Source organism: Amphiprion ocellaris, chromosome 4 (assembly GCF_022539595.1).
Source record: "Amphiprion ocellaris isolate individual 3 ecotype Okinawa chromosome 4, ASM2253959v1, whole genome shotgun sequence".
NCBI lineage: Eukaryota > Metazoa > Chordata > Actinopteri > Pomacentridae > Amphiprion > Amphiprion ocellaris.
Window position 1 is genome coordinate 32463454 of NC_072769.1, and position 17312 is coordinate 32480765.

At 38.2% G+C, this 17312-nt stretch overlaps 1 protein-coding gene across 2 annotated transcripts; it reads right to left on the reverse strand.

Moving 5' to 3' along the window:
* Positions 1-738: 738 nt before the first annotated feature.
* On the reverse strand, positions 739-17255 carry unc93b1 (unc-93 homolog B1, TLR signaling regulator). Of its 2 annotated transcripts, none has more exons than XM_023268685.3 (13): positions 17102-17255; positions 15064-15180; positions 14807-14948; positions 14070-14223; positions 13824-13985; positions 9879-10008; positions 9631-9724; positions 7320-7444; positions 6038-6220; positions 5689-5959; positions 5487-5608; positions 5274-5396; positions 739-3236 (listed from the first exon to the last, which is right to left on the reverse strand). In XM_023268685.3, the coding sequence occupies exons 1-13, from the start codon at positions 17102-17104 to the stop codon at positions 2976-2978; spliced, it is 1887 nt and encodes a 628-aa protein (XP_023124453.1). In that variant the 5' UTR covers positions 17105-17255; the 3' UTR covers positions 739-2975. The 2 variants fall into 2 exon arrangements, with proteins under 2 accessions (XP_023124453.1, XP_023124454.1); XM_023268686.3 differs by having other exon boundaries at positions 15064-15262; positions 17102-17246.
* Positions 17256-17312: the final 57 nt, after the last annotated feature.

Sequence of the window (17312 nt, forward strand, 5' to 3'; positions counted from 1 at the left end):
ATTTATTTAGCTAATAGTATGTTAATTGTTTAAAATACTTGAAATAGCCTCAATTTTAATGCAACAGATGAGTAATTTACCCCAGAAAATTCTTGTTATGTAAATTCTATTTCTGGCTTTTATAGCATGAACATCTCTTGTAAAATTAGTTTTTACATAAGCAAATGACGTGATGTTTTCATTAAAGTAGTTCTCACTTGTAAATGTGTGAATATGTGTATGTACTGTGTCACTGTAACCGCAATGAAATTATTATTTTAGTCTCGTTATTCTTTGCATCAGTTGAACTTTCAAGTTTCCATGGCGATGTGTGGGGCTGCCACTGCTAACTAAGTGTAAAGTCTGACAACACCCCACCCACCTGTCAGGAGAAACACAATCAACAGCATAGAACTTCAATCTTAAATTTAAAGAACAGGTGCATTGAAGGGAAAAGCACAAAATCTATCCACCCAGCAGTGTTACGTGATATAAATGAACAACTTCACATTCATCAGTGCAACATAAAGGAGAATTATTCACTAAAACACCTCTGATTTTCATGTTTAATGCTCAATTAAATATCCAGCATAGGATGTGGTTTGCTTCCCTTCCTTCTACAACTTACTTAAGTTGAAATCCTGTTACTGTAACAGAATAAACTATAGAGTACAGTGTGGGAAAGATATCAATACAGTGCGGTAAATATATGAAATACATCACTATCTGTATGAAACCGTGACAGCTTTCAGCCATGAAGAAGCTTAGTAAATAGATTTATTTTCAAGTGATCATGACGAAACTTCAGAAACCAAAAAAACTATTCATGCCAGCAAATTAAGACAACCATGTGCAGTATAGTGATCACAGAAAACTGTGCTATGTAGGTTCAACTAAACCCAAAAAGTAAACCAAAACTCCATCCCCAATACTTTTATCTTTCAGCAGACATTTTGCCAGGAAAGCACAGGTGGAATTAATGTCACCTTACAATTAGCCAGCGTGCACAAAAGCAAGACCTCCCCAAAGTTGGATCTCAAAATTACCAACCTGTCACGACTAACAGGCTCTTTTTCACAGGAGAAATTCTGACCTGTCACAGGAGGAAAAGCATATATGTTACTAATAACAATAACAATGAATCTGCTTAACTTAAGCGTCCCAGCGAGTCCTGACAGCATGACAGTGAACCAGAACATGCTGTACAAAGCCAGGACATTGAAACTGAAGCTGCTAATTAATGTTATCACATAAGCCTGCACTTTTCCTGTTTTGACATGTCAAACACATAAAGGCATTCAGCACAGACTAATACTTTTGTGATCTTTTAAGGCAGGTGTGTAGTTTCATATTACATAAACTGTGATATGTTGTTTTTCTTTTTTTTTTTCCACACTAGCAGATCCTTCTGATTTTTGTGACCCTCTGACCTTCCCACTAGCACCATCATTAGGATGACATTTGAGGTTTTTAGTGAAATATCTCTATAACTACTGGGTGAATTGCAATGAAATGTATTCTGCACATCAATGCCTCCATCAGAAGGAATTTTAATAACTTTGGCTGTACAGTACTTTGGCTTATGGCAATTTCCACCAACCTCATATAAACTTCGTATTGCTAATTAGCAAAAGCTAGCATTGTAATGTTCTGTTAGAATGGTAAAGTTAGCATTTAGCTCAAATTATTGATCCTAAGAAGGCCCGCTGCAGGGCTATAGACTTGTTAATTGCCGAGTTAAATATTAATTTATTCAAAACATCTTAGACAAAACTTCATATCACAAATCATAATACCCCTTGAGGCCAGTCAGGTCACATCAGTCATACACGACTGAACTTATGTACTTGCTGCGCACTGAACAAAAATATACATTCATTTTCTGCAAAAAGCACATTCTACTCAGCTTAAGATACTATGGCTTCTGATAATCTGTTGAGTTACCTTCTTTTGTCTGAAAAATGTGCATATAAAAGTTAAGGATGACGTTAAAAAAGTTTTAACTAGAAACTAGAAAATCCAAATCCAGTTGGATCATGCAGGTTCTCTGAAAATTTCTGCACCACACACATCTATTGAAATAAGGTGTAAAAATGGCCAAAAAATCATACAAACACATACAAACACACATTTCATCTTGTGCTTCAACTTAGAAAATCAACTCCTAAGATGTCCCTCCTTTCAGTACGTTAAATATAAGCTACAAACTGTGCAGTGAAAGAAAAATGAAGAACGTTATAGACTTGTTTTGTCCGAGGCATTAAGTTTAGATGTTTTAAGTTTAGATATTAAGTTTAGATATTGTTGTTGTTGCATAGCTATCCCCTGCCTTCAAATTAGTATATAGTAGAATAAATTTCAGCATTGAGCCTGTGTACACAGGTCTGGACACTGCAGTTTTACATTATGATGCTGCCGCCACCATGCTTCACAGTGGGGATGGCGTGTTTGTGATGATGTGCAGTGTTAGGTATTCGCCATGCCTAATGTCTCATCTGATGACCAAAAAGCTCAATTTTGGTCTCAACAGATGAAATAAGCTTCTTCCAGTTGACTTCAGAGTCTCACTTTTTTTTTCATTTTTATTTTTTTACTTAATTTACATTACTTTGACGAAATCTGTTTTCAGCTGGAGATGAAAGAGTCTTTTTTGGGGGGAAATTCTTGTCAAAAAAGCTAAATTATTTTGTTTGGGATTGAATGTTAAAAGGCAATATAATGAGGAAAAACTTCCACGGGAGGGGAATACTTTTTATCATCGCCGGACTGTTTGCAGTTGCTGGACATTTTCTTTCAGCTGAACAGTTGAATAGTAAATAGTAGTTTTCTGATTTAAGCTCATACCACGTTTGTTTTGTTCAGAGTAGCACATAAGAACTGCATTAGTTGTAAAAATATGAATGGGGTCATGAATACAGAAGAATCCAGTGCATCTCTAATCGTCGTCCTCTCCTGTATCTGACTTCTGTCCACCATCTTTCCTACTTTCTCCTCCATCAGCCTCCCTTACGTTCCTCCCTCTCGCCCTCCCTCACATGGTTTCCCTCCCGTCTTTGCCAGTGACCCTCGACTCCCCTCCTCCTGGCTCTGGGTGACTCAGCCCCACCATCTTGCCCCCCGTCCTCCCTGCCCTCTGCCCCCATCTCCTCCACAACACCATCTTCATTTTCCTCCTCGTCCTCTTCGTCATCCTCCTCACTCTTCTCCGATTCTGACTCATCTGAGTTGTCCTCTTCCAGGTAGCGGTAGCCTTTGACCTGAGAACAAATCATATGTAATGTCGAGTGAGTCGCTTTGAAATGAAAATATGCTTGTTTCAGCGTTTCAGTCACTGCTTAGATGTTTCACAATAAAGCTGTGATTATAATAAGACTATTCACTCCTGCTCAACTGGGGTTTTCTTCCATATAGTTCAGGATACCTCACTCTTCGCAGCTCTCTATAGATTTTCCTTTACTTCTGCACGATAGAATAAAGAGCAAGGTAAGTGCTCGTAGAATTGAAGAAAAAATTGCAGATATGTGGTGTGCAGTGCAATTTGATTATCCCTTGATAGCTACGAATCAAAGAATCATCTCACTCTGGTTGTTCTGCTTCTATCCAACCAGCGCCTCAAAAGCGCCACACATTTAGTTTACTATCTTTAACGACTAAGAAAAAACTGCATGTTTACACAATTACAAAGCTGGAACAAGGCTAAGGTTAGAATTTCTGCTTTCACATATTTCAGTATTTATTTTATTATCAAAATTGTTGCTCTTCTGATTATTTTTCTGTCAAACACCTGAGAGATTTATCAACTTATTGTGTAAGGTTTATGTGTTACTAAACCCAAGCTAAAGGTGTCAAGGCCATGAATGCACCACGCTCAGGAAGAAAGGAATCTGGTAAAGAAAGCGCTGCAGAGGCAGGATGAATTCACACTCTGACAGCCATAAAACATGTATGAAGAGCATCTGTGTAACTACGTTGCTGACGTCATGTCACAGACTATATATGGATATGTTAGAGCAGTGTAAATATTTGATTCTGATTAGGTTTACATAAAACAAAGTGGGTGAGCAGGATAAAGCTTTCTCTAAATATAAAAGATATAATGAAGCTGTGGTAAACATGGACATCTGATTTGTGCTTTAATGTTTCAGACAAAACCAGTGACTTTAAACACATTTAAAAATGTGTTGGCACTTGAACACAGCTTCCCTGTTTGCCCTTTGTCAAATAGCCTTGATAAAAGTGTGATATTGTACTGAGAGAAGAATTTGACTCCACTTTGTAAAATCTTTTGTGTGTCAGGACCACTCCTTGCTTTATATCTCTGCTTAACCTTCTGAACAGCAAGCAGTTTCTGGGTGTTTTTTGCTCATTTCACATTTTTCACTGCAATATAAAGTCCTGCACCTCTATGGAAAAAGCACAACAATGGATAGAAGGAGAGAACTCAAATGGTCTTTTGTGCAGTATGACAGTTAAAATGCCACAAATCAAGAAAAATATGGGGCCCACAGGTGTACACTTTATGATTTATTATTACTTCTCTCCTATCTGCTCTGCGCAAACACAGCCTGTGGTTCAGTCCTTCAAATTTTGTCATGCGACTCCTGGTTACAGCTGAGTCACTAATGGCTTCATGATTGCACCAATTAGTATAGCTTTTTAATGCAAGTTCATCAGCAGCGGAAAACACGTATTAATATGTGTTTTCGAAACAATGGCAATCATATAGAGCACATTATATAAATAAAAACGGTTGACCAACATAAAATGTTTATTTTTTCTATATATGGAAACGTATGGCCCACCCTGTATATTAAAGGGCCACATTCTATGTTGCTGTGATTTCTGATCATCACTAAGTAATAAATAAACAAATGCTGCATTTCTAAAATAAAATAAATTAAAAATGTTGCATTTCTAACAATGCCATATGGGGGAATGAACAGCCTTGGCGGAGTATTGCGCTCTCTGAATGCTTTTCGAATCACTAAATGTTCCTGTAATATGATATATCAACAAAGGTAGAACATTTGGCCTGCAATGTTCTGAGGATGTTTTAAGGATGTTCCTGAGGTAACACATCATAAAATATACACACAAAGTTGCACAACATAATAATAAAGGAAGAAAGTACCCAATGCAACATTCAGAAACCGTTTTATAAGGTATTTTAAGAATGTTAGGGCATAACGGTCTAAGAAGGTTATTAAAAAACATCTTTAGCATGTCTTTAGAGAACATTATCCTAACTGTATGAGCAATAGTCTGGAAACTAAAAAAAAAAATCCCACTGAAACCTTATGTCGTGGCCGAGGGATGCGTGGCAGTCTGTAAGGCACTTTCCCGGCCAGGCGGCGCTCCATCACCCAGTAGCAGTAGCAGGCCAGCAGCACGGTGGCCAGCAGGATGGACAGTTTGGCCTGAAGGCGAAGGAGAAATAAGCTGGGTTAAAGGAAAAGAAGAATAAAGACACACCAAACAGTCCCCAAAATAAGCACACAGTCACAAACCCTCATGGGCAGGTTGGACCAGAGGTAGACGATAAAGATGGCGATGGCCTGGAACCAGTGGTAGATGGTGTACACAAAGTCCAGACGTTCTTTTTCCTCAGCGTACAGTATGCCGAGCAGAGCTGGAATACACAGAGTTCCAAAAAATAATAAAAATACATAAAAAGTCAAGAGAGACACCTCCATCATAGATGATACTCACTGCTGACACCGGTCTTGTTCAGAGCGGTGCCGAGTCCCCACAGCACCGAGATCACAAGCAGAGGACCGTAACTCGCGTTCTTGGGTTCTGGAGAAAACACCATCAGAGCCACCAGGAGGGCCACGTGCACAGCGGCGCCCCCTACCAGACACACCCAGCGAGGGAGGCGCAGGAGGCAAAGGGAGAGGGTGGAAAACACAGAACAGGAGAGGCCATAGACGACTATGAGAAGCCACAGTTTATCCAAACCCAAACCGCAGACGCCGTAGGACTGTGGAGGAAGGTAAAATAAATTAACTTATGTGCACAAACACATCCATCACACATCTCCGTCTCAGCAGTGCAGTACCAGAGAGAACCCCTTGATGGCAAACAGCACTTCAAAGCCGCTGTAGACGAAGAAGGGGCAGAGCAGTCGCAGCCGGTAGTCCCTCAGGTGTTTGAAAGGCAGCTGGAAGATGTTTCCCCAGCCGATGCTGCGGAGGTCGATCTCCTCCGTCGGACGGTAGGCGGGGCCACACAGCACAAGGAACTGTGGGTAACGGCACAATTTAACGTGAATAACTTTGAAGTTTTGTACACACTTTGCTGGATGGTGACTGATAAGGCAGGTCTTTGATGAAAATCCGGTGCATTATCACCTGATTTATTCACCCATTTAGACTCTTCGTGGCTCTTGGAGCTTCACAGTTCCAATGCATCTTTGCAGCTATAACTTTGCAGCTTTTGCAGTTTTTGGTAGATCCTTGTGACATTGTTATTGCCAGTTTGTACATTTTCTTTTTGGACTAATAAGTTACTTGTTTTATTTTAACAGTCATATTTGTTTTATTGCATGTGATGTGATTTACCTTTAAACTTTCAAAATAAAGCCCATAGCAAATCACATCATATATGAAGAGAAATCAGTTGTACACAACATATTTTTAATGTGTTTATACAAATATAAAATTGAAAAAGCCTAATGTTGCTGTATGTATAAAGATCTAAACATTGACTTGTTTATTATTTCCGTAAATCCTATTTAAAGCAGAACTAAAAATTTTGGTTAACATCCAGCTCCTTCCAAGAGTAAAACTGTTTTCTAAAAATGTGTTGTGATGAGCAGAGAGATTTACAAGGAGCAAAATATAATTTTACCTGTGTACTAATTCCGTCACGTAGTTTTGTCGGCATCCAATTTCCTGGGGGTTATTTCATCTCAAATCCTCAAGGGTCTTTTGTTCCACCATCTGTGATTTGCTTGAAACTTTTTTTTTTATCATAAACAATGGAAATTTAAAAAGGCATACTTTTATATCTTTATTTATTCATCCATAACCACAGTTTATAATTTTTAAAAAAAAATCAGGTAAATCAGAGATGGCCGAGCAGAAATTGTTCTAAAAAGTTGGTGATTTGCAGTGGAATGACCCTGTTCTCTCAATAAGACTTAGGTTTTGCTTTAGTTTGTTTTTTTTTCCAGTGAATAGTAAAAGAACACGGCTATTTCCTGGTTATTTTGTAAAAACTTGTCTCACAACATGAGGGAAAATTCTAAATTAAACACATGTTGATCATAATTGCAAAAGAAATAAACCATCTAAACCTGTTGAATTCTCAGAACTTAGTGTGTATTGTAGAGATCTTACTATGATCATTGCGAGGAAGGCGAAGCCCATGAGGACGCTCTCCACCTGGATGAGCAGCATGGAGCGTGGCAGGTTGGTCAGCACGGTGGTGTTGAAGCCGGGAATCACACCACTGATTTCAGCTCCTGGTGGGGGAAAAGGAAAGTTCAGCGATTAGGAAGAAGATGATGGAAAGCAACTGAAAGTTTGACCAGCAATTTGCACATTTAACCCATGAGACTGCATGTCAGTTTTACAGAAATAACAAAACAACAACAACAACAAAAAAAACATTAAACGTGCAAACAAGTGACCAAAATGTACATTAGAAAGTTGATTTAAAAAAAAAAAAAAAAAAAGCAAATAAACAAGAGCAGCTGTTAAAAAAAAGGCTGGCTGCAGTCATGTGGTTGGTGTGAACCTCAGTACACTTCTGTTTCCTCCTAGTGTTAGTTACAATAAAAGGGAAGTATGTTTCTCACAAGTTATATTCTATACACTGTAAAAAAAAAAAATAAATAAAAAAATAACTAAAGTTTTTAAATCTGACCCTCTGAACTGAACCTTCTCTGGAACAGGTGATCTGAACCAATGGTGATCTTTAGCCACCTTTGTGACTCTGAAAACTCCAGGCTCAACATAACTTTTTAAAATTGTACAGAAAAGTGAACAACTTAACAGTTTTTTAAAAATATAACTGCAATAATACCAAATTACATTTCTTTCTCATTTCTAACAGAAAATCTGCTACGCTATTTACACAGTATTGATTTTTCTTTCTCAATTTACAGACAAATTTATGTCAAATAACATGCATTATCTGTAATTAAATATGTAGATCTTTATATAAAGGGTTATGCTATGCCATCAATTTAACATTCAATCTTATTAGTTTCATATCTATTTGTACTTTAAAATTTAAACACTGTAATTCTGGATACAACTGAAGCAAACTCCTTTCATCACATCCAACAAATGCATAGTCTTTAAAAAATAGTACAAAGATGCGCTGCTCTCCAGGTTGAATCTCTCAGACGGCTGTTTTTATCTATACTGGGATCGCAGAGGCAGAGTTGTTGGTTGCTACATCGGCTTAATTCTCTTTACTATTGGTCACACGTGAGGAGGCGTAAATAAAAGTCCTGCTTGGAGAGTCTTGCATTGCATTAATTTACTGACATAAAAATCCTGTTTGTAAAATTTGGTGTTGGTCTCCACTTTATGTTGCAGCCCAGGAGTCTGGTTGTCACACGGACAACAGACAAGACTGGTTTTGTAATTCCTCCTGGGGGACTGGGGGCAGAATTATTTGTGAACAATTGGTTGATATTATAATTATCATCTGAGTAAAGTCAACAAAAGTGTTTTGGAATAAATAGCAGAGTGCTCTTTATTTGTGTTCCAAAATAAGGCTGTTCATTGACCATCTTGAGCACACGTTATCACTTTATTGAAGGTGGTTGGTCATAATAACACAGGCCAAACCTGTCAAATAAAACCGTTTCTTGTATTTTTACAATTGTTTGACAAGACACGACCTCAGATCAGATGAGATGACCTGCTGAATTTAAGTATATTACTAAGCAGAGAAAAAGAAACTAACAAGCATTATGTTATTTCAGCTATTACATGTACTTCCTCTTAATGAAAATCTCTAAAACAGTTTTTTTTTGTTTTGTTTTGTTTTTCAAAAAAAATCCCACATTTTAAGGTTATTCCTTTGGGAACAGAAGCTGGCCTATTACCACATTCTGAAACAGAAAATTCACACATCTAGCTTCACCACCTCCTGAGAAAAATATCTGGCTCTTCCGCTTCTGAATCTCCAGCTATGTTCATCAGCTCATTTCTAACCGTGTCTTTCCAGCATTTGAGGTTTGGCAGGTAAAGTGGATTCATCAGCTTTTTCCCTGAAAATAACTAAACAACTAAAAGTCTGCTTGGCTAATATAGCAGGAAAGCTTGTGTAACATTTAAAATAATGAATGAAAAAACTCCACAGAGCTGAAAGGAACTGCAAAATTCAGGATGCTACCATTCTCTTGACTATATACAACACGGGAGAAAGTTAAAATTGTCTCATTTGTTTAATCTTAATCTTTGAATAATCCATCACATTACCCCTAACAAATAAGGTAAAACATGTTAAATACTGAGTTTTCAAAGTGGATAATTAGCTTATAGACAGCAAGAAAGTGAATAAATTTTCCCAAAAGGCATATCTGTTCCTTTATTTTATCTCATTCAAATGGACTGAATTCTCATGTACTGTGTTCTTGTCATGTGCTAATTTATTTTTAGGATTTCACCAGTTGAAGTGGCGCGTCTTTACCGCATTTTTTGACGTTATGGAGAATGTGGATGCTATCTCGCAGGTAGCCGTTGAGGACGAGACGCATGGGCAGCTCAGCGAAGATGAAACTCAGCTGAGGAAAGACAAGACAGAGAATCTTGCTCAATTTCTCCTACAGCTGTGCCAATGCGTTTTCTCCCGTAACTAAACACAATTTGGTCAATAATTCAGAATGAAACATGAAATTAACTGAAGCATTAGAGGACAAAAGGTGACAAAAGACTCACACTGAAGATGATGTTGAAGACCGACTGGAAGACGATGATGTAGCTGTGACACGCTCCCTTTGGAAGCTTCTTCTGCTCCTGAACATGCTCTTCCTTGTAGTTGGCGTATTCATAGTACTGCTGCGCCATCCTGCAGACAAATTGAAGACAAGACATTGAAAAGAAATACTTAGTATATACACAGAATTTTGCGCATAAAATATAAGCAGCATTGATTATTTTGTGTCCCTGCCACCTCTGGAGCAGTGCCATATTTCAGGTGGCGCTTGTTTCTCAAAGTTGATGAATTGGAAGCAGGAAAAAATGGGCAGACTAAGGATCTGAGAGACTTTCTTAAACATTGATGGCTGGACAACTGAGTCAGAGCATCTCCAAAACAACAGGTCTTGTGTTTCTGGTATGCAGTAGTTACCAAAAGTTGTCAAAGGAATGGCAAGCAATGAACTAGCGGCAGGTACAAACTGCTGAAAGCTTTGGATAGACATAAGATAGAACTGTGTCAGAAAACACAGTGTACTGCAGCCACAGGTTGGTCAAACTGTCCACCACGAAAAGCTCCTACACTGGGGACACGAGCATCAGAACTGGACCATGACACAATGGAAGAAGGTAGCCTGGTCTAATGAATCATATTTTCTTTTACACCATGTGGACGGTATGTTGTATACCTGGAGAAGAGATGGCAGCAGGATGCACTGTGAGAAGGAGACAAGCCTGCAAAGGCAGAGTGACACTCGGGGCAATGTTTTGCTGGGAAAGCTTGAGCCCTGGCATTCATATAGATATTTTTTTGACACCTACCACCCAGCGAAAGTTGCATATCACATACACTCCTTCACGGCAATGGTGTTCCCTAATGTCAGTGGCCTATTTAAGCATGAAAATGTGCCCTGTCGCTCTGCAAAAATTGTTCAAGAATGAAGAAAAAGTTCTTGACTTATCAGTTGATCGAATTTTGAACCAACAAATATGGTCATGAGCTTCAGGTAGTGACTGTATGAATGAAGTAGCAGGTATGAACAGCATAGGGTGGCTGGGCTAAGCTTTAGAGATAAGGTGAGGAACTCAGATATCTGGAGGGAGCTCCTTGTAGGGTTGCTGATTATTTCTCTGCCAAGGAATGCGGCGGAGTTATGTGACGATCGGTGTACGTTTGTCTGTTTGTCTGTCTGTTAGCGACATTACTCAAAAACAGATTAACGGATTTGGATGAAATTTTCAGGGAAGGTGAGAAATGACACAAGGACCACCTGATTAGATTTTGGAAGTGATGCTGTTTATAGTCTGGATCCACGGATCTGTTAAAGATTTTTGCATCATTGTGAGATAATGACATGGCATCACTGTAACTATGACAACAAGTGAACACTACGTCACGACTGCAATCCCACTACATATTGACCATTGCAGACTTATCAGGACTTATCCGTCGGAAATCATACAAGAAACAACTGATTAAATTGTGGGGGTGTTTCAAATCTCAACCCAATCAAGCATCTGTTCAATCCCTAGAGGCCCCTTCTCTCAATTTCCAGGATCTGCTGCCAACTTCAGGCTCCCTGATACCACAGGATGCCTTCAGAGGTCTTGTTAAATCCAGACCTCGACTGTTCAGAGCTGTTTTGGCAGCTCAGATTACACCAACACACTATTAGGCAGGTGGTTTTAGTGTTGTAGCTGATAATGTGGACTGTGTGCTGCGTATGTCCACAAAGATGTCACTATGCTCCTCAGGTGTTAGCATTTTAAGGTACTTTCTAACATCTAATAATCAAAATAATGGTTATTTTTGTATTTGTAGCTCTAGTATATATGTCAATGGCAAGCAGTTGAATAAATCATTAGTGCACTTAGTAAATGAGGGTCAGTTTCATACGTTAAGAATTAAAGTTTTCCCTTTAATTCATATATATATATATATATATATATATATATATATATATATATATATATATATATATATATATATATATATATAGGAGGTGGAAACTGTTTCTTTCTTTTTGCATTCAAGTTTGCATCATGAGACACTAAGACGGAAAAAATAACTCTTGTACTCAACAGGATACTCCTCCCCTCAAACCCCTCCAAAAAACAAAACAAAACAAACAGATCTCAGCTTGACAACAGTCGCCCGACAAGGTTCAGCAGAATTTCAACAAAGGGGCCGTTAAATAGCTTTTTGAGCCACGCATCGATCGAAGCGATACAACATATTGTGACACCTTTTTGTGAGCAGACATGAAAACACTCACTTGAAATGGCTAACGATTCTTTTCTCAAAGCTTTGTTGTGACTGACTGGTTCATTAATTCAGCTCAGGCATTCTATTGGTAAAAACGGAGCAATCTGGAGCCCAACAGAAGAGGTGTCTGCAGTACACCCCTGCCTGAATCTATTATTTAACTGTGGTGTTTTCAAATGTGCAATGTCTTGAAAATGGCAGCAACGGCTCAGCTAACAGCTTCTTTTTAACTCTCCCGAAGCTTGTCAGCATTAGAGCACAACACCGCAGGCAATTTTAGGAGATTGTAGCTTTTTCAGAGATGTACATCAGGTTTGGGTTTCAGATAAATTAGAAACAGCATCAGCATTCAAGGCTGGATTGCCAAACCAGGCAAACTGCCACTTGCGTCAACACCGCAGGGGGCCCAAAAATCTCCTTAATTACAGCCGGTTGACTGGTTTATGCAAATGTGTGTAATATTCTTGTTCGAGGATATCTGCCATGACATGATAAGGGCCCTTTACGGAGTCCTACTTTACGCCCTGATCTGACACTCCCAGTGAACCTCTTAGCATCAGACTGTTTAAATTTGATTTAATTATCAGCAAGCAGTGAGAGAAAGTGAGTAAGCACATTTGATCAAATACTAAATACTTAAGTGCAACCTTGAGATACTTGTACTTTACTTGATTATTTGTAATTTATGCTACTTAATACTTCAATAATGTTGTACTTTCTACTCCACTGCATTGCTCTGACAGCTTTAATTACTTTAAAGATTAAGATTTTACACAACGGATAATATAACAAGCTTTTAAACCAGTAGTTTCTGATCTTTATGGCTTCTTATAAAAAGCAATTTGTAGTCAGGTTCACATTTCAGATATCTGTAAGTTGTTTACTGCTCTACCCAACTGATTTTCCCTCTAAACGTCTCACATGGTTTTATATTAATAAATGTTCAAATGATGTGATATCTCAGCAAAAACCAAAGACTAGAGAAAAATTAAAACAGCTTTCTGCATCAGAACTTACTTTTGTTCTCTCCCATTAATCATGTTTGAAGATATATCTCCTGTAACTGTACATAAAACTTGATAAAACATAGTTCAAACATGCAGCAGCTACAACAGTAACATGTTGCTGAACCACCGATGCCTCACTATTAACACTCTAATGTTGTCATGTATAATAATATGCCAGTTAAAAGGAGCAAAGCAGTACTTTTCCTTTAATACTTTTGCTGCTTTTACTTAAGTAAAACATTTCATGTAGGACTTTTAATTTAAAGGAAATTTTTTACACTGGTGTATTGGTAATATGTAGCAATATTTTGTAGGTTTAGTTGTTTTAGCATTATAAAAAGCCTTTAAAAATCCAGTCATGGTTCACGTGACCAACAACCCTGTTTTTGGCTACTTTCATTGACTATGTTGGAATAAAAGTATCTAAATTACGTATTTGGGGTTGAATATTTGTTAGGTCAGACCTGGGATCCACTGGTTTCATGGTTTTGACAAAGAAAAATGGTCATGATGAGTGTTTATGTTTGGTTATAAGATGATGATGTCAGGTATACTGTAAGGTGACAAGCTGATTGTAATTTGGGTGTTATTTCGATGAGGTTCATGTAAGAGCAACGACCTAAGATGGTGGTTTGTGATGTCGTTTGACTCTCAGTAAGCTGTAGGTGCTGCGACACACATCCTCTTCCTCACCTTGTGATGTAGTTTCCCAAAGAGGCCCAAAGCGGAACAATGGCGACGCCGATAGCCACGGCTGACGGAACCAGGGTGTAGTAACGCTCCCAGTAATTGGTTGAGACAAAGAGGGCATAGATTCCTGAAGCCAGAAACATCATCCACTTCGTACCTAGAAACCTGAGAAAGAGGGTGTTAAGAAAAACCAAGAACATTTGGATTAAAAAAAAAATAATGTTTTAGCACTTGTGCTTGTGACTCTACCTGATGAGTACAGGTGTGTACAGGAGGCCGATGATCGGTGTGACGTTGATGCCCATCAGCATCTTCCGGTCGATGTCCTGCAGACCGAGGTTGCTGTATTTGACCTCACGGTAGGTCATGTCATAATGGAGGATCAGCTGCATCTGTAATAGGCCTGCAAACACACACACACATGAAACAAATGTAATAATAATAATAATAATAATAATAATAATAATAATAATAATCTTAAGAAAGTTCTTCACAAGGCAGCAAAATAGAACAGACGCGTCATTAAATCTTTAGAATTTAGGATGCAGAGACATTCTTGAAAGAAATAAAAGATGATTCAAAGGAAATAAAAAGTCAAGTAAAGTCCTGAAAGGCTCACAGATAAAAGCACATTTTGAAAGGAGACTTTAAAGAGACTTCTGACTCAGCCAACCTGATTTCCTCAGGCAGCCTGTTCCAGAGCCTCTGGGGTTCTGACTGAAAATGCAGCAAAATATCTCTCAAAGTGTGTGCTGGTGCAAACAGTAGAAAGATCAGATATAAAACTAAGTTAAAGTGGTCAGTAAAATTCTAAAATCTATCCTTAGATTGGATGCAACGAGGCTAAAACAAGAGTTATTAGTTGCTGAAGTTCTGTTCAGCTAGAAAAAAAGGCTTGAAAAGTAAATACACGTCTTTAACAGGTAAAAAACTAAAATAAGTCTTTTGCTGAGGCGTGTTTCTGTGTCTTCTTCAGTCACACTCACCCATGTACACACTGTACACGATCATGGCTCCAAAACTGGCTGCGAGGACATTCTTGATGACTCCCAGCCTCTTCCTCCTGTAGTATTTCCTCTCCTCCTCCTCCTCGTTGTACTCGGCCTGTGGGCCCAAAAATTCATCCATCTGGGAAGAGAAGATAAAAAAAAGTTAAGTCAAGATGAGATATTCCTTTTCCTGCTGCACCTTTCACCCAGAACCTGACAGTAAAAAAAGGTTTTCTCAGAGCAGCTGAGCTCACCTGACCCTGCATGTTGTCTTCTTGCCCCACATTCAGCAGTTCGTTCATGCCGCCATTAGGAGGCACTATGAGCGGATCAGCGTCTCTGATTAGATCTTCTCCATCAGTTGCCTCCATCTGGTGACCAAAAGCAGCACCACACTCGATTAACAGTCAGACCACTGCAGCTTCATCCAGACCAATCGATCGCCTGTAGACACTGTGGTTGTTGTCAGACTGTTGCATACTAATGTGAGGAAGCTTATGGCAGACCTGATTTGAACTTAAATTTGCAAAAAGAAAGCTTAATTTTACAAACACATTAGAATTTTTCTCAGGTATGGGGTATTTGAGAAAAAACTAAAGTGAAAACACTATGATCACATTTGCATTTTCATTTTCACATACCTTATGGGCATTTTACAGCATATTAAAATGAAAATCACAAAAGCATTTTGCATTTCATTTTCAAAGACTTCTCCTGCTCTACAGTGAACAATGATCAAATGCAATAAGCCCTCTGTTTTCTGCATTCACATGTACATGCTAGCACCTTCGCATAGATGAAAATTTGATGTTTATATTACTTGCATATGACATTGAACTAAGTATAATTGTGGTTTAGACATCTGGTTGTTCAGAACATTACTTTAAATATAGTTCAGCTTTTGGAGACTATTTTTTTATATATTTTCTGACATCTGATAATCTAAATTATTGTTATTTAAGTAATTGTAGCCCTAATAAAGACTGCATATGACAAAATGGCAAAGTTCTCCTCAGTAAAATCCTTATTTTACCCAGTGAACATCACACAGTCCTTTTTCATTGCTTTTTTGGAATGCAGATCACATTAGAACAGGTCCAGATCAATAACCACTATTCTAATAAATAAAGTGGTCCAGTCTGGTCTAGATTATGCTGCAGAAGGTTAAGAGTCATTTAACAACAGTGTGTGATTTGTAAAATCCTTATTCTTAACAGTATTTAGCAGCAGGAATAATATGGAGAGATGGGGACTGTATTATAGTATTAAGAATAAAGCGTGAAGTCTCTTTTTTGCATTTTCACAGATAGAATAAAGGTTTCACAAATCAGAGACCGAGTTTTTAAGAGTATTTAGTTTCTCTGGGACAGCCTGCTCTTCATTTAATCAGTCTGTGCATTATGGTTCTTCACCTGGACCTGGTCTAATGCGGTCCAGATACAAAAAAAAGCAACAAAACTTTCTATTTTTCGCATTTTCAGAAATAAAATAAAGGACTCACAAATCAGTGACTGAGTATGAAAAAGCACATTTTAAAAAAGTCTCTTTTGCATTGTCACAAATTGAATAAAGGTTTCACAAATTTCAAAGTGTTTTCAGACAGCAGCAAGACTTGAAATAAAAAAAGATCTAACATGGCCTTACAATATGAAATTATTGGGGGAAATGGAGAATTACCTGCCTGGTGCTGTAGGTAAAATATGTCCCTTAACGGGAAGTTAACTTTAGTTTCGCATAAACTTTGCCCAAAAAAAAAAAAAAAAAAAAAAAGTCTTTGAGACACGTAAAACAAGAAAACAAAGAAATAGCAGCTTTGGATTAAATAATAAATAAAGAACACACCCTCCTCTGTTATTCCAAAAGGAGGCAATCCTACATTAGGAGACATAAAACCTTCTTCCTTAATAATTACACGATCACTATTATAATCATTTACGGTATTTTGTCAGACCTCTATAATAACTGGATTAATCTGTCTGTAATGGACCTGATCGCCTCATTTCAGTTCAACTGAAACAGAACCCTCGAGGTTATAAAAGAGGATCTGAGCCATGTTCTCTAAAATGCAGCAATTCTCGTGTAGACATTAGAATATAATCCTTATCCTGTTGTAACTGTACTTTTTAAACGTTGTTGCTTTTACACAACTTTAAAGGTCAGTTCGCAGCGACAGCTATGCAAGTTTCTATACTGCAAAACGGCGAGTACGAGGCATTCAATCAAACGCACCTACAACAACACGCCTTTATTTTAGACTCCTCTGACACTATCTTTTATTATAAATTCACTCACCATGTTCTTGTGTCGGAGTTCAAAGCGTCAGAGGCACCAACGCTCGGACAGCTGCGTCCTTCTGTCTGTGCTGCTGTCGGTTCCTCTTTCCTCAGTAAAAGCTTCAGGTATAAATAAAAGTTTCACGAGGGAAATGAAAGTTTGTCATCTTCACTTCCTCACTTCTTGTCTTAAAGGTGCAGACACACATTTAACTAAACTCCTCCTCCTC